The following is a 17,435-nucleotide window of genomic DNA, read 5'->3' on the forward strand; positions in this document are numbered from 1 at the left end:
CCACTTTCCTCTTTTCTTTTAGTTTTTTTTTTCATTTATTTATTTATTATTATTACTTACCTAGTTATTTATTTTTGTATTAAATTAGGTTTAGTCCTTTAATGTTGTGCTTTTCAATTTTGGACCCTTATGCATTGTTACTGACACTCCTCCCTATTCCCATTTGTACCATTTCTAAGCTTAATTTATTTTATTAATTTAGTTATTTTATGCTAGGTTAGTAATTTATTCTAGTTAGTTTAGGTCAATTAATTTAATTTATTTAGTTTAGTTGGTTTATAAGAGAAATACCAAAAAATCAAACAAAATAATAAAAAGATGAAAATTTTCTCACACATTACAATTCATTTCACAAATCAATGTGAGTGTTTCATCCAACGTCAAATATCTCTTTCGCTTAATTCAAATGCTTTTTCTAATAAATTTCAAATGCTTGATCAAACGTCAAAACGTTTCTACGCGTAAAATTCTTCTTCTTAGTAAAATAAAAAAACAAAGTGGCAATCGATGCATATTTTTTGAACCTTGATCTTTTGCCTTAAGATACTCTGATTAAACAAAGACAACAAATGACAATTGAAAGCATATCCTTTCGAATATCTTAGGTAAACGAGCGCTAGGAGCACACCTATGTTCAAATGTTCACTAAAAATCCTCATAGATTCATTTTTATAAATTTGGATAAAAAGTGACAATTAGAAGCACATTCTTTTGAATATCTTGGATAAACGAGCACTATAAGCACACATATGCTCAAACGTTTACTAAAATTTCATATAGAATCAACTCAACTCATTAAACTTTTTTTTGCTCTCGTTCGATCTTGAAAACCTTTTATAGAAGCAAGTATGCTATATCCATTTCGACACGAAATAAACAAAGACTCCAGCCTCTAAGAGTGAGTAGGAAGTAAAGATTTAACCGCTCAAATGCGATATAAGTAACACTCCCTAAAAGCAATCAACCAACACATGGTTTTCTACTATGAACTACAAAACTCTGATTTTCTCATTACACAATGATAATACGTAGACACAGGATTATGAAATCTTAGGAAACACAATAATGAAAACTCAGGTTTAGTCCCTTTATTTATTCTTCTTGCTCAATAAGCAGAAGATAACAAATGATTCACACTAACACTCATTCACGTAACTAATTAAATGAGTCCCGTTGAATACAACAAATGTGAAAGATGTTGATATTTTTCTCTTGTATAACCAACTTCCAAATCCGATTTGACTGCGACGACCATTTCTCTTAAATTTAATGGATTTTATTCGATATTTTTCCATTCCTTTAGAACAAATAAAGATTGATGACGACTCTATTGTTATTCCGAACGTGCAACGCGCTTGTGTTAGTAACAATATAATGAAATGAGAATGCTATACTTTTAGCATTTTTTAAAATTATTTTGGAGAAAAAAATAATTTATTGTATTTTATAATTCTATTTGATTTTAATTTTGTGGAAATCAATATTTTAATAATTTTGTAATTTGATAATAGAGACATAATCAATTCTAAATTAAATGACTTAAATAAATAATTTCAAATGTCTTTTTTAATTACTTAACAATTTATTTAATAATTTAAATAATAAAATAATTTAATGATATTGACATAAATATAAAAAAAAGAAGATGAGGATTGCCAATAACCCAAGAAGACGTGAATTTAATCTGCAACCTATGAAATTATAAAAACACAAAAATAAGGTAGTTTATTTTTAGAAAAATGAGCCAATTTGTATTTTTTTAAAGGTTATCGAAGTAAAATGAGAAAAAGTAGGTTACTGAAGGAAAAATTTCCATAAGAAAAGACTTGTGACTTGTGAATGTACTTATGAACGCCAATGTAGAAGCCAAACTTCCAAGTAAGTAACCAAAAACTCATTAAAAATAGCATTCATTCCTGAAACACAATCTTGGCGGTGGATTTGAAAACCCTCCCTCTCTTTTTCTCCTAAATTATTTTATTTATTTCCCCCAAAACACTCCAAACGTCTCTATAGTCCAATCGCATGTTTCAAACCCAGAAGAAACCCAATAGTTACTCATAACTAGGGTTCATCCTTTTCTCAAAAACTCCTCATCTTTCCATGGCCGATCATCGAGAACAAATTGGTACATCCGAAACGGTGACGTTCAGAGTTGATGACGTGGCACGGGATGTCATTCTTGTATCGGAAACGGCGTCGTTGAAGGACGGTTTAGGTTCGGTTGAAGGTGATGACGTGGCAACTGATGATTCTTCTTCTGTTAAACCTACCGTCGTAGAGCCGATAATGTACACCAGAAGGAAAAATAAACACGGAGGAAAGAGAATTGTAGAAATTGAAGCGTTGAAGAAACCGTTAGAGGATGAAACAAACGAAGGAGTTGGGACAGGTGATGACGTGGCAGGTGGTGGCTCTGATTCTGTTCCGCCGGAGAAGACGAAACGCGGCGTGAAGTGGAAGACGGAGAAGGAAGGTGAAGTTGCTGAAGGTGATGACATGGCGGTGGGAGGTCTGGGTTCTTTTAATGTGACTGTGAGGAGGAGTGGACGTCCTAGGAAGGTTAAATCGCTTGCGGAGGATTTCGTGTCAGTGATGGATGTGGAAGTGATGAAGAACGGGAAGATGGCGATAATGGATGTTTTTTATGAGTTTAATGCTGCAGAAGAAGACGTGAAGAAAGAGGAGAAGAAACCGGGTAGAAAAAGGAAGAATGATTCTAGTTCTGAAGAAGATTATAAACCTGAATCAGACGGGGAAAATGGGAAGAAAGGAAAGAAGAAACCTGGTAGAAAAAGGAAGAATGATTCTAGTTCTGAAGAAGATTATAAACATGCACCAGATGGGGAAAGGGGGAAGAAAGAAAAGAAGAAACCTGGTAGAAAAAGGAAGAATGATTCTAGATTTGAAGCTGCACTTGATGGGGAAAATGTGGAGAAAGTAAAGAAGAAACCTGGTAGAAAAAGGACAATTTCTATTTCTGAAGAAAATGGTGAAGTTGCAGAAGAGGGGGGAAACAGTGGTTTTGTTAAGGAAGAGAAGAAAACACTTGGTGGAAAAATTAAGATCGAAGAGAATGAACTGGTCTCTGAAAAGAAGTCTGAGAGGGATGTGCCGAAGGACTCTCCTGAAATTGAAACTGAAACACCTTTGTCTAATGATTATAAAGATTATTCTTTACGAACACCTAGAAACAAGAAACCTGCATTTGTTGAACCTGTGGTGCCAAAATTCAGTAAGAGAAATTCTAAGGTGCCATTACATGATCTCTTTACTCATTTATATTTCAATTTGTAGATATATGAACATATGTTTGAGTTTGGCGGTGTATAACATCGTGGTTGTGTTACTGTTTCTCAATTAACAGTCGGATGAAGCGTCATTAATGTGCCATCAATGTCAGAGAAATGATAAGGGCAGGGTTGTCAGATGCACTAAATGCAAACGGAAAAGATTTTGCATACCCTGTATAACTAATTGGTACAAGTTCATTTACTTCTGTTTTACTTTTAACTTGATTCCTCACGTGTTGGTTATCTTGTTGTTGAATATGATTTGTTCAGCTGGGGTGACAAACCTGATATCTCTATGTATTTGGATGTAATTATAAGTATTACTATTATTATGTTGAAAAATATTATTGGTTTGGACTGTGGATGATGAATTTCCTACCATTATATGTTTTTTTTTGTTATCTCTTGTTAAGGTATCCTAACTGGGAAGAGGATGAAATTGCTGAGAAATGTCCGGTGTGCTGTGGTAATTGCAATTGCAAAGCATGCTTGCGATCATGTGTACTTGTCAATGTACGTTCTCCACCTTCTAGATTAACTATCCAGTGATTTTTCTGTATTCCACACGTGAAATGCGATCACCTGGATCACTACAGGCAATAAAAAAGAAGACAGAAACCAACAAAGATCATGAGGTTGGGCCCTCCAAGTATATGCTAAAAGAACTTCTTCCGCATTTAATACGATTGGATGAGGAACAAATGACCGAGAAGGAGATAGAAGCGAAAAGACAAGGTGTTTCATTTCTTCCTCCAATAGTATCCCATCTTGCAATCCATTTCTTCATGCTTTTTTCTCCATCCTCTTATCAAATTGAGTTGCTTTGCTCATATTTCAGGGTTTTGACTCTTTATTTTAGAATTTAATCATATATTCCTTTTCTTCTTTCTTTTAGATTACTTTACAATTGATATCCTGCTTTGCACTATTTTTAATGCATGTGCTTTTTGATTGTGAGTTGTTTTTCTTAATTTCATTTATTTTCCATTTTTAAATTTTCTTTTGTGATGAACATTACAGGGCTCCCACTATCAGAGCTAAAAATAAAAGTAGCAGATTACTCTAAAGATGAGCGCGTGTACTGGTAGAGTCATATTTGCTCTATTTTTGTTTTTTAGTTATTTTAACTCCATACAGTTGTTAATTTTACACTTTTTTTGTAGTGATAACTGCAAAACATCAATATTTGACTACCACAGAAGCTGTACAAAATGCTCATTTGACATCTGTCTCCTCTGTTGCTGCGAGCTTCGTGGTGGTAAGCTTCTAGGTGGCGATGATCCAATTGAGTTTGAGTTTATCTTCCGAGGGCGTGATTATCTGCATGGTGAAAAAGAGGAGAGCCAAGAAAGAATAAAAGTACCTCGTTCTGCAGCCCAGCCTGAGATTCGTGAATGGTCAAAATCTGGGTGGCATACCGATACTGATGGTAGCATTCCCTGTCCAAAGACCAATAATGATTGTGACCATGGTTTCCTTGAACTGAGAAGCATACTTCAGCCAAATTGCATATCTGAGTTAGTATGTAAAGCAAAAAAACTTGTAGAGGAAGCAATGGAACTTCAAGATGCAGAGGAGACTCTTGACAATAGGTGTTCTTGTTTAAAGCCTGTTAGGAATTCAGATAATATCCACAAGAACACAAGGAAGGCAGCTTTTCGTGAAGAATCCAGCGATAACTTTTTATACTGTCCTAGGGCTGTAGATCTACATCACGAGGATTTAAGACATTTTCAATTGCACTGGAGCAAAGGGGAACCTGTAATTGTCAGCAATGTACTTGAATGTACATCTGGTTTAAGCTGGGAACCACTTGTCATGTGGCGTGCATTCCGTCAGATAAGCAACACCAAGCATAAAACACTTTTGGATGTGAAGGCAATTGATTGCTTAGATTGGTGTGAGGTTTGTCCGATTTCTAATTCTTGAGCTTTTATGTATATTTGCGGAAACTCAAATTTTGCTATCATTGTTATGAACCTTAGTTTTCTTTTTACATCAATGTATTTTTGTAGTGGAACGACTATTCTTAGAAGTGGCATTTAGAGAATAATATAGTTACAATTTTTTTAATATTTGATTTTCATACTATTTTCAAACTTGGTATTTCCATCTTTTCTGTATTTAGAGAAGTTTCCATTAGTTTAATTTTGCCCGCTATCCAATTCATATAGCATAGCTGCAATGAATGTCTTAAAAAAGACTTTGGAGAGTACCAAGTTACAGTACACACTCAATTCATATATTCATACCTGTAAGTTAGAAATCACTTTTCTGAGTTTAATAGGAATGTGTTAGTCATGATGTTTCAGTCCTTGGTGCTTGGCATATGTGGTTCTCCTAACATTATCATCAAATTTGGATATTGCATGCTCAATTTATACTGCCTTTAGCCATAGATCTCACTCAATTTCGTGTTATATTATCTTTTAGCGGTGTCTCGATTTCTTGCAGACTAGTGTCCTTTTTTTTTTGCTTGATCTACCAAGATATTTTCTCGTTGCCCTTGCATCCCGGTTTTTCATTTGTTGTTTTTCCTTTTTCTTAGTCACTAGAGCTTATCAAGATTTACTGCTTTTTAATGTTCTGTTGCCGAAAATGTTCTCCAATTGTATTCATTTTCTTCCTTTCTATAGTTTGGCAGACTAGAGTAAATTCTATCCGTATATAGGCATGACAACGGGGCAGGTCGGGGACGGTTTTAACTTCCCCCAAACCCGAATCCCAAAACAACCCCCGTTCCCCGCCCCAAACCCAAATTGGGATGGAAAATCAAAACCCAAACCCGTCCCAAACGGGTTTGGGTTGGGTTCGGGTATCCCCGTCCCCGCCACCATTCATTTAGTGAAATCAATTTTTTAATAGAAATAGTTACTTTTTCCACAATAAAATTACATTACAAATAATAAAATAAAACATTCTAAAAAAATTTCATACTTACATTTCAAATATTTTAAATAATAAATTCAAATTAAAATATCAAAACATTGACCACATATTTAATATTCTAAATTATCAAAAATAAATAATAATGTAGATAATGAAATAAATGGGGTGGGTTCGGGGGAGGGTTTAGGGTGGGTATTAGTGTCCCCATTATCCGACCCGTCCCCATATTTTATAATCAGGGAAACCCCAAACCCGAATCCAAACTCAGTCAAAGTGGGTTTTCCCCATCAACTTTGGGGCGGGTTCGGGTGGGTACCCGCGGGATACGGGTTATGTTGCCATGCCTATCGTATAGTTTTACTAATTTTCTCATCCTTTATACGAGATGTCTATCTCTTGCGAGTAATTTCTGTATATTTTTTTAATTTGAGTTTTTGATTAAATGCAGGGAGAGATTAATGTGCACCAATTCTTTACCGGGTACACAAAGGGTCGCGAGGATTGGCTTAATTGGCCTCAGGTTTTGAAATTGAAAGATTGGCCTCCTTCTAATTTATTTGAGGAAAGTTTGCCTCGTCATTGTGCCGAGTTCATATATTCTTTGCCGTATAAAGAATACACAGATCCTTTCAAAGGTGCTCTTAACCTTGCTGTGAAGTTGCCTAAAGGTGTTCTAAAGCCAGACATGGGCCCAAAAACATACATTGCTTATGGATTTGCTCAAGAACTTGGGCGGGGTGATTCCGTGACTAAGCTCCATTGTGATATGTCTGATGCAGTAAGCTTCAATTCTTAGTCTTTCTTGGGCTGGTTTTTCTAGAATGTCTTTTGATACTTTATTTTATTTTATATTATATTGTTGTTTTTTAATTGAGGGGTTCAACTTGAAATGTTCATATTTTGTAGGACGTTTACAATGTCTCTGTAAGCCATTGCATTAAGAGGTGTTAGTCCTGTAGTTTAAAAATACATGTCATCATTTTTTGCTCATGGCACAGTCTTTGATTACAGTCTCATTTGATTATATATTCAATTTAATTTACTTTTATGTGTTATTTACCTTTGTATTTTGCTAAGTGATAATTTGAAAAAAAAACCTTTTTATGATTAGTTGATCATGTAAGGTTTTTTTGGGACTTGAAATACGATCTATTCCTTTGTTTTAGAAAGTTGTAATCAATATAAGGTTTTTTTGGGACTTGAAATACGATCTACTCCTTTGTTTTAGAAAGTTGTAATCAATGTATACTCATCAAATGCATTGTCTTTCCTGAGCAATTCATTGTCAGTGCTTTATATTTTTTGCTTTGTGTCTCTGAATGCGTACTCAAGCAATTCATTGTCAGTGCTTCTTTTGTAATTTGACTTTTTAGGTAAATGTGTTGACTCATATTGCTAAAGTTGAATTGAAACCTGAGAGCATTCGTGCCATCAAGAGACTGAAACTAAAGCACCTCAAGCAAGACAAAAGGGAGCTACATCTACATGGTGATAATCAGGATGGCCAAACCGATATTAACATGCTTGATAATTCACCGTCTTCCACAAATGCATCAGACGAGCATAATAGAGTCATGGATAATGAAAATGGGTTATGCAATGAGAAGGTGGCTGATCCTGTTCATCAACACTCAGGTGCAGATAATGTTGGCCTTTCTTCTGGATCAAAGCTCAAAGAGGTTGATAAAGTGATTGTGAAAAAAGATGATAGTTTGTTGGTTGGGGATGATTCTTTAGATGGGGCTCTCTGGGATATTTTTCGGAGAGAGGATGTACCAAAATTGGAGGAATATCTAAAGAAGCATTTTAGAGAGTTCAGGCATGCCCATTGCTCTCCTATAAAGCAGGTAAAATTATTTAAGTTAATTTTCTATAACCTATTTGGATACCCGCTCTCCTTTAAAGCAGGTTAAATTATCTAAGTTAATTTTTTATAATCTGTTTGGATACCCCTTCTTTAACTTGAGTCGTTAACATAACTTGTTGCTACCAATTAGTTTTGCTTTCAGAATGCTCTACAAATTTCCCTGTTTATGTATTATTATGAGGTTTACACCATGGTAAAATTGATACTATATCTCCTCCCTATTTGACCTAAGTCTTGGCTTATGCTTTATTTTATTTTTCTGTGGTGGTGTTTGTTTTGCTTTTGAACATCAGAAGAATGTCTTCTATTGGGCCTTCATAGTTTAGTTTGACAACCTATTGGCAAGTCTTGCCTAGCTTGTAGCACCACCCCTTTTCTGTTTTAAAAGAAGGTTGTAGTGCACTCTTTTGCTAGTGCCACCGTTTCTAACAGACTGAACTCTTTGTAAATTCCTATCTGTAATGAGTTACATCAAGAAGTTTTTCTTTTACCTTTTCAAACAATACAAATCTCCCAATTTCCTCTTTATGTTTTCCTTCACCTTCCCACTTTCTTTTCTAGTGAATGGAACATGATAATCAGGACCGGCCCAATCATATCGAAGACCCCGTTCTAATTTTAAAAACGGGTTCAAATTTAAAAAAAAACAATTATAATAATTAAAATAAAAATATCAAAAATACAATTATATATTAATTAAAAATAAATTTAATTATAATTATTTTGAGTTTTAATAAATCTTAATTTTTATATGTGTTGAATTTTTATCATAACATTTCTTTCAATTATTGAGTTTTTTTTATTAATATTTATTAAAAAAATTTCAAAATTTCAAAATTTAGGGCCTTCTAAAATGTGAGGCCCTGTGCTACAGCACATGCTGCACTTGCACATGGCCGAGTCTGATGGTAATATTGATCTAAAGATCAAGACATGTTCATCCATTCCCGTCACTAGCTAAAAAAAGCACGGCAAAACCCCTTATAGTGTTTTTTTTCCACCTTCTCACATCCACTCAATTTAGGGCCTGTTTGGATGAGTTTATTTGAGCTCATCTACTGCCATAAGTTTTGTGATACTCTTTGGCAGACTTAATCAAAATAACTTATGCCATTTTTCATAAATTTTTTAAAACTTATTTTGTAAATTCTTCAAGATAGTTAATGAAAACAACTTATAACATATATAAAAACAATTTATATTTGTTTTATCTTTTATTGTAAAAATAGCTTATGCAATCTTATTCATAAGTGCTTATTTTGATAAGCACTTGTGTTATAAGCCTTAAAAAGTTGTATATCCATATAGGCCCTAAATTTGATGATAAGAGCTTCCAATTGAAACAACAAATCAAAATGTTATTTGATTTCACAAGCTTCATGCCTTCGGTCCTTTGTTTAATTCTCCACTAAGTATCAATAAGAGGTTGATTGTTGTGTTGACAACAAAGTAAACCCAACTTGGGAACTATCGAAGTAACAAGACTATTCTATGAACTTGGCTGTCTACCACCATTCATAGTAAGTTTTGGAGGAAGTGCACAGTTACGTTTACGATCTTTCCAAATCACATTCAATATGACCTACAATTAATCACTAAATGCAATTGAAATTTACTTGAATTCTAATCATGTTCAATATTGTAGATTATCTATTATCTATCGGAGATTTAGTGTTACACCTTGATTAATTTGGAATCCTTCTTTAGGCTATTCAAGAAGATTATGACTATGTGCACTATCAAAGCATAAATCAAAGACTGCGTAGTTTTATGATTGTAGTCACTTTTGATTTACCATGCTTACTGAGTAGGTTTTTGCTTGGAAGCGATTAAACCATGCCAACAATCATTTAAATTGTGAAGTTGTGTGTGCTCCATTGTTTTTGATACAAACCCTGTTTGCGTGGATTTTCATATTGGGTTAGTGATCATATTGTTTTAGAACACTTTCCCACACTTTAACCTAAAAACCCCATTTCTCCCATTAAACTCCCTTGCCTTTCTCTCCTCTCCTGTGTGATTCACGATACACATGTCCTTCCCTCTTTCATTTTTACTTCTCTCCTTGATTCTATCAAGTGTAAATGTTGGAAATTTGCCTTCATTGCGGTATGCTCATAGTCGCCTAATCACATCATTTGACTTACCTGAACTGCAGCCTCCAACACCTTCATTTTGTTGAATTTGAAGAAGTGGATTTAGTCCCACATTGTCTAGAGATAAGGTCTGTGCAATGTTTATGAAGCTTGGGCAGTCCTCACCTTACAAGTTACAAGTTGGTTTTGTAAAGATGAATTAGGCCCAACCAAACATTCTTAGATGGTATATGAGCGTATCTTAGATCTGTTGTTGGACTTCCTGTATTGTCCACGCTTTAGTCTCATTGAGACCTGAGCGGAAGCGGGTGCTTTGGAAATTATGCCATCATTCAGTCTGTCCCTAGTAGCCCAATTGCAGCATTTGACTTGCCTTCATTGCAGCCTCCAGACTTGTCTTCATTGTAACCTCCCTCATCTTACAAATTGGTTTTGTAGGGATGAGTTAGGCTTAACTCACACATTCTAAGAGTAAATATTGTGAAAAGATTTGTAGAAGAGATGCTTATCGATTCAAGCATCATTTTGCAGGTACCTAGAAAGATGTTGAAGATTATTCAGCTGCCCCTCATGAAGTTAGGAAATAAATTTGGGACATTGTCTAAGGGAAGGTGATGAAGACAATGCTGATTTTGTTGGTGAGGAGGGGAAGTTGCTTCCAACATTTTCAAAAATAGAGAAGCCTCTTAGACAATTCTAAATAACATTTTCAAGAAGAGTATTAAGGGGGATGCCTACCTACACATTGGTACATTTCTTTTTACAACAATGATATTTCCTTTTTATGTGTCATAGGATTTAACTTTCAAAGTATATGTGAACTTATAGGGGCTTGTGGCATGTGATACAAGTCACTATTTTGTCATGATATTAGAGTTAAGTATTTGAATAAAAAATTGAGTTTACACAGTTTTGGAGGAGCCTATGGTTGTTTGGAAGAGGATCATCTGTATGTTAATGACAAATGGGTAGACTAATTGAAGGAGGAAGACTATCTTGATTGTTTTGGCAAATAGTCCCAAGGGTGTGTCTTTTTTGCATCAATTGATGCTTCTTGCAAGTTGTTATTGACAACACACCAAATTACAAGGCAAATGGAATTTTTTTGGTGGCAATGATAAAAGGTCTTCATTGGGCACCTTTTATTGCATGTTGCATAAATTTGATGTTAAAAAATTGAGTAGAAGATTCTTCTCATAAAGATACCATTGTTAGGGGTTAAAAGATCACCACTTACATCTATTCTAAGACCAATCTTATTTCTTTGCCGCCTCAATTTTTCAATGGCGGTGGTTTAACTAAAACTGCCATGACATGATTTGCCACACCATATTTTAGTTTGGGATGCTTAATGGAAAATAAGCTATCATTTGTTAGGGTGTTCATATCTAACAAGTGGTTGGAAAGTCAAAATGCAAAGCTGAAAATTGGTTGAAGATATATGATCTTTTAAAGGGTTGAGATTAGTTGATTTTGATGTGAGTCCAACAATGGACTACATATATGAAGAATAGAATTGTGCCAAAAAGGTATACAATTAACCTTCAATAACAAAAATTAGAAGTACATAAAATGTTTTCCACTAGTTCAATTTTGAATTTTTTTTTCTTTAGTTGTATACTTTGTGGAATATAATTGATGAAAAATGAGTCTAATAATCAAATAAGCTTTGGATGCTACATGCTATGTGTATGTAATGGCCAATTGGAGATAGGAGACACGATTTTGAAAAACTTACAAATAAGTATAACTAGATTATATAAAAGATAGAAATTACAAATAAGTATAACTAGATTGTTTAAAAGATAGAAATTACAAATAAGTATAACATTTAACATGTAAATATACCATGAAACATCTTTTTAATTTACTATGCCACAAATCGAAATAGGAGTAGCAACATAAAAAATGAAATAGTAGTTTTTGTGCCAATAACAAACTTATATTTATCAATTAAACTTTGTGAATTGATTGGTATGTATACGAGAAGTATTCACTTGTATCTAAATGGAGTACCCATTTAAAAAAAAAGTTTTGTAACCTATGAAGCACGGACACCTCTAGGAGTAGGCGTGTTGCGGTGTCTGACACATGTTGGTGTTTGACACTTGTACGATATGTGTCGAAAAAGTCAAACAAGTGTTGGAAAAGTCATACAAATGTCTCCAAATAATTGATTTATTTTTGACACTTTTTAAAACCGTGTCCGACACCCATTTGACATTCATACAACACGTCTGACAACTTAGACAAGTGTTTAAAAAATAATTTGTTTTTTTCTTTGCTTCAACACAACTTATATATATTTTAAGACAATTCTTACACAGATCTACAATGGTTAACCATGTATTGAAGTGATGTTATCAATACAAAATTAAAGACAATAATTTTGATTAAGATATTTTTAACTCTTTTCTAATAAATGAAGTTCAAATACTATTGTATATGTATATGTAGTGGTGTTAGTGTCCTATATTTTTGGCATTATTCGTGTCGGAGTGTCCGTGTTGTGTTATGTCCCAGTGTCCGTGTCAGAGTCTGTGCTTCATAGTTTGTAATATTCATATTTCATACACACTAGCATCAAGTTTAGTTACAACTTGAATTTTGGATTATCAATGCTTTAAGTTGATATCTAACCCAGATTCTATCTACATCTCAATGTATACCATGCTACATATCAAATTTTTGGGTAGTGATATTGTATATATATATATAATAAAGGCGAGTGTTGCATAGACTTTATAAACACTACACAAGCCATATTTTTAAGCAACATAGGACTAAACCACCCTTTCAAATCCAACAATGAAGGTGTTAGAGGCTGGAATGTAAACAAACCAAATACCACATTTAAGGCGGGCTAGGGGCGAACCGTAATGAAGGCAGAATCTTCAACAAAATATTATTTGTGATTAGTTAGTTTTGAATATGTACCATCATGACTTGGAATGAGGAATTATGTCGATGTGGTTAGAAATATTGGAACATATTGATATGTATGGAAATGTATTATGGTTGTGAATGTTGGCTGGGTTGATTATTATATGTCTTTTTGTCTTTACTGTTTAAAAGTTCACTTGACATTCAATGGGGCATCTGTATATAGGTGATTGGGCAGTCTAATGTTTGTTCAATCGTTATGTATATAACTTCTTGAATGACATATCACTTGGTAATGTAGGTTATTCACCCCATCCACGATCAGACCTTTTATTTGACTATTATGCATAAGAAGAGACTTAAGGAGGAGTATGGTTAGTAATGTTCATAATTTTTCTTATATAGCTTAATTTGAGCAATGTTGATCAATTTCCATGTGCCATTTTGTTGACAATTCAACATTGAAATGTAGGAATTGAGCCTTGGACTTTTGTTCAGAAGCTAGGAGACGCCGTTTTCATTCCAGCTGGTTGTCCCCATCAAGTCCGTAATCTTAAGGTAAAATTTATGTATATGATGTATTTATTTTATCTTAAATGAAGGTAATTTTTTCGTGTTTGCCAAGATGTGTAGTTGTTGAAGTTAAGAGTTTTAGATGATAGACGAATGAGAGATATAATAAATGTAAGTTAATTATGGTTAAACATGATCAATAATGACTTGAAAACTAACTATTATGCTGCCAAGTTCTTGAAAATTTGGGACCGTTCTAAATGTAGTATACTTGTAGTCAAAATCCTAATCATGTTTGTGTTAAATCATTGTTATTTGATACTAATGTGATGATTAATTTTATGTAAAAAATTAAATACTAATTTATATGCAAAACATTATTCCAGCAAATTTGAACAAATTATTCAAAGGTAAACAATGTCCTAATTTAAAATAACTTTCTTTTTCTTATTAAATACATTTGTAATGTCGAGGAAGTGGATTCCCATGAGGTGCTCTTCAAAACATTTTAATCGAGCCTTACTCAATTTTTCAACTACCACAACACATTTGTATGGAGACTCGAGTGGCCTGATCACTGGCAGCCCAATAGATCTAGGTTAGACTTTGATGTCATCTTAGTATTTGGGTCAGTCCTTACTCAAATTTCCAAAACAGGCTTTTACGATAATGAAGTCTATTCATTATAAATACATTCTGAACATATTATATGTAAAACAGATTCATGGCAGGTTTGAGAAAATGTCATATATTTTTATTTCCTATCACTACCTTATGCCTGAGAATGCTATTAAGGGTTGTCAAACATTTTGAAAAACTGCTCAAAAGACTATGATTCTTCATCAGCATATTCATGGAGACTGCTATCTCTAGTACAAAGACTAGAGATATTGCCCTACCTTGAAAAACTGATCATTCCTATTAAATCAACGTTGGATGGCAATGGAAGCCATGTTGTGGTAGTAAGCATTGTTCAAAATCCAATTTAGTGTGACTGAACAAGCATTGTAGGATGTTCCTCATTTTCTTTGATAGAATCTTGACCTGCCATCCTATGTAACAATCCTTTAATGAAACAAGTTATTTAAGCCAGTCACACTAATGATTTATTTTCGTTTGTGTTGAGAGCATGTCAGTTTTGAAATATAAATTTCAAATCTTGTACTTATGATATTTTTTACACTACAATTTCTTACAAACCATTTATCACCAGCTCACTTTATATGTGTTGATTGCATTTTTTTCTAGCTAATATTTGATAAGTATGTGTAAATGTCAATGTTATGTATCACTGTTTTGCAGTCATGCACCAAGGTTGCTCTTGACTTTGTCTCTCCTGAAAATGTTGGCGAGTGCTTTCGCTTGACAGAGGAATTCCGCAAACTTCCAGTAAATCACAGGTCCACAGAGGACAAACTGGAGGTACAGTATACTACTATTGTTGATTTGATTATGCTGTTTACACACTTACCAATATTGAGATATTGCATCTCCTATTGTCATAAGCAGCTTCTTTCAACTTGATGCAGTTTTAAAATCTGGGCTTAACCTATCAGAACAATTTTTGTTAGCTTTCAGTCACACCTATTGATGGCACTGTTAGGTTGCCTATGTCCAAATCCAAACCATACTTGGTTGAAACTGGTTTTAGCATATTAGTCATATTTGCTTTGAATTGAACATTTATACTGTTTTGGTCCTAAACTACAAGGTGCTCATTAAATCACTTAAGTTACTGTAATCTAACATTAATTACATAAATAATTGATAAGAATGGGAACAATAGAAAAATGGTTCGACATTGTTAGCAGACAGTTTTAGAGGTTTTGATTGTCAATCTATTTCAGTAACAGATGTTACTGTGTCGTACTACTGGTCTTACCATACCATCAGATTGTTGGTATTTTGTGTATTATTCTTTTCCCTGATTGTTTTTTTCTTTTGTAAAAGGTGAAGAAAATGATTATATATGCTATGCTTGACCTGGTCGAAACCTTGGAGAACGCAAGGTTAGTGATTGCAAGCTTTAGGCCTCCTGGTTATGGATTTGTGAAACATGCACGCATTTATTGAATATATGATGTTCATGTTGTTGTCATTGGAAATTATTTCTTGTCTCCGCATGTTTTTTTTTTCAATTTCTTTAGGATCACCATTTGTCGGTGTATATCATGAAATTGATGACTGTCAATCAATTTGCAGGTCTGGGAAAACCGAGGTTCTGGTGTAAATTGTAAATGCATCTGAGAGATTAACTACTCTAACTGGGAATGTAAATTTTCAAGTTGCTTTGTTAGGTGTGCTGATCTTAGGTTCTTTTGTATCGGGTTGTAGAAAAGATCCACGTTTTGTTCTCTCTAACATACCATGATGATGTACTTCTGAAACATTATGACTTGGTGTAGGCATAAGTATTACTTACCACTTCTATAATAGTGTCCTAATTATAGCTATGTTCAGGACTATAGCAGAAGCTAATGCTAGCATTGAAATCGCATAGTCTAATGCTAGAATTGTGTTTATAAAACACGGTTGGTATTAAGTATTTTTTCTAATTTGTTCTTATACACATTCCTGTTTATTTTATGTTTTGATCATAAAGTTTAGATCATTGTCTGGGTGTAGTAGTTTCAAACTGTGTATCAATAGAACATAGTACTCTTTGTGACATGTAAGTTGTATCTATCCTCCAATTATTTCAACTTTGATTTTGTTCTACATCTAGTATTTTGAAATACTTCATTTTTCTCTGTTTATTAACTCATTACAATTTTTTACCACAATTCTTTCATATATTAGACGTTTCATGGTTCCTGGTGTAAATGGATCATTTTTTTGGCAGTTGATTCCTTCTCTCTCCTCTCATTTTGATGATTTATTTGAAGTTTTGCCTATTTTTCGTTTGTATTGATTTTTTTTCCTATGTATTAATTTTTAGATTTATGATTAGTTTTTTTATCACTTATGTGATCATGAGACATGAAATTAAAATTGAATGACATAATATAATATTTATGTTTTGACTACATATTCGTGATAATATAGGTCTAAATAATTGGCAATGTTCTAGATGTCCCGTAGATTCTACCATCTAATATGTTGTTATGGTCAACGAAACTTCTAATCTAATGTGATCGGTGGTAACGGAAATCCCTCTCATGTTTATTTTATTATAAAAATATATTAAATCATATATTTAATAAGTAAATTAAGTAAAGTATTTTATATATTAAATAAAATAAATTAAGTTTCTGAATCCAATGATTTTGGGTTACAAAATTAATGTAATTTTCATTTGGTGAATGTGAACTTGTCATAGAAAAGAAAGTCATGAAAAGAAAGTCATGTGTGGATTGTCTAAACAAATAAGTACAATATTATAGCGATTTATTCTCAAGTAATCCATATTAGATAGAGTCAACCATTTCTGTGGCAGTTGCGGACTAAAAGATTCTCTCACTTCTATTAATCGATTACAAAATAACGTGTCATACAAACTTGATCTTTTCTTGTCTATTATTTCATACTCCAAGTCTCGACGAACCATTAACCAACCATCCTCACCATATCCATGCAATGATGCAATGACTTTAAATTCACAATTACCATCTGATACACCATTAACTACATCTTCAATATATGATCTAATATGATTAGGAAATTGAAGAGTGAAATGCTTCTTTGATTGTGACTGTTTCTTTGATAATTTCAACTTTTTTGAAGTCTGTGATGGTTAAGATTGCCTTTGTGAAGATTGAGATGCTTGATGAACATACTCATGATACGAAGGGTCCCTATAAATATCACATCATACTGTTTTTTTTCTTCATTTTTTATTCATTCCTCCTTTGGTTTTTAATTTCTCAGGTGGTGGACACAATAAAGTCATTGTGG

The 17,435-nt window shown here is 33.5% G+C and overlaps 1 protein-coding gene across 2 annotated transcripts; it reads left to right on the forward strand.

The window, feature by feature from the left end:
- The first annotated feature begins 1,795 nt into the window (after nt 1-1,795).
- Nucleotides 1,796-16,122, forward strand: LOC127098278 (lysine-specific demethylase JMJ26). Of its 2 annotated transcripts, XM_051036821.1 has the most exons (13): nt 1,797-3,252; nt 3,368-3,480; nt 3,707-3,806; nt 3,890-4,028; nt 4,314-4,377; nt 4,457-5,198; nt 6,631-6,960; nt 7,556-8,029; nt 13,330-13,402; nt 13,501-13,586; nt 14,844-14,963; nt 15,492-15,550; nt 15,744-16,122. In XM_051036821.1, exons 1-13 carry the CDS (start codon nt 2,104-2,106, stop codon nt 15,769-15,771), a joined length of 3,477 nt encoding a protein of 1,158 aa, XP_050892778.1. In that variant the 5' UTR covers nt 1,797-2,103; the 3' UTR covers nt 15,772-16,122. The 2 variants fall into 2 exon arrangements, 1 of the variants encoding a protein (XP_050892778.1); XR_007793325.1 differs by lacking the exons at nt 13,501-13,586; nt 14,844-14,963; nt 15,492-15,550; nt 15,744-16,122 and adding an exon at nt 10,677-10,893 and having other exon boundaries at nt 1,796-3,252; nt 13,330-13,377.
- Nucleotides 16,123-17,435: the final 1,313 nt, after the last annotated feature.

The sequence above is a fragment of the Lathyrus oleraceus genome, chromosome 6, assembly GCF_024323335.1.
Source record: "Lathyrus oleraceus cultivar Zhongwan6 chromosome 6, CAAS_Psat_ZW6_1.0, whole genome shotgun sequence".
NCBI lineage: Eukaryota > Viridiplantae > Streptophyta > Magnoliopsida > Fabales > Fabaceae > Lathyrus > Lathyrus oleraceus.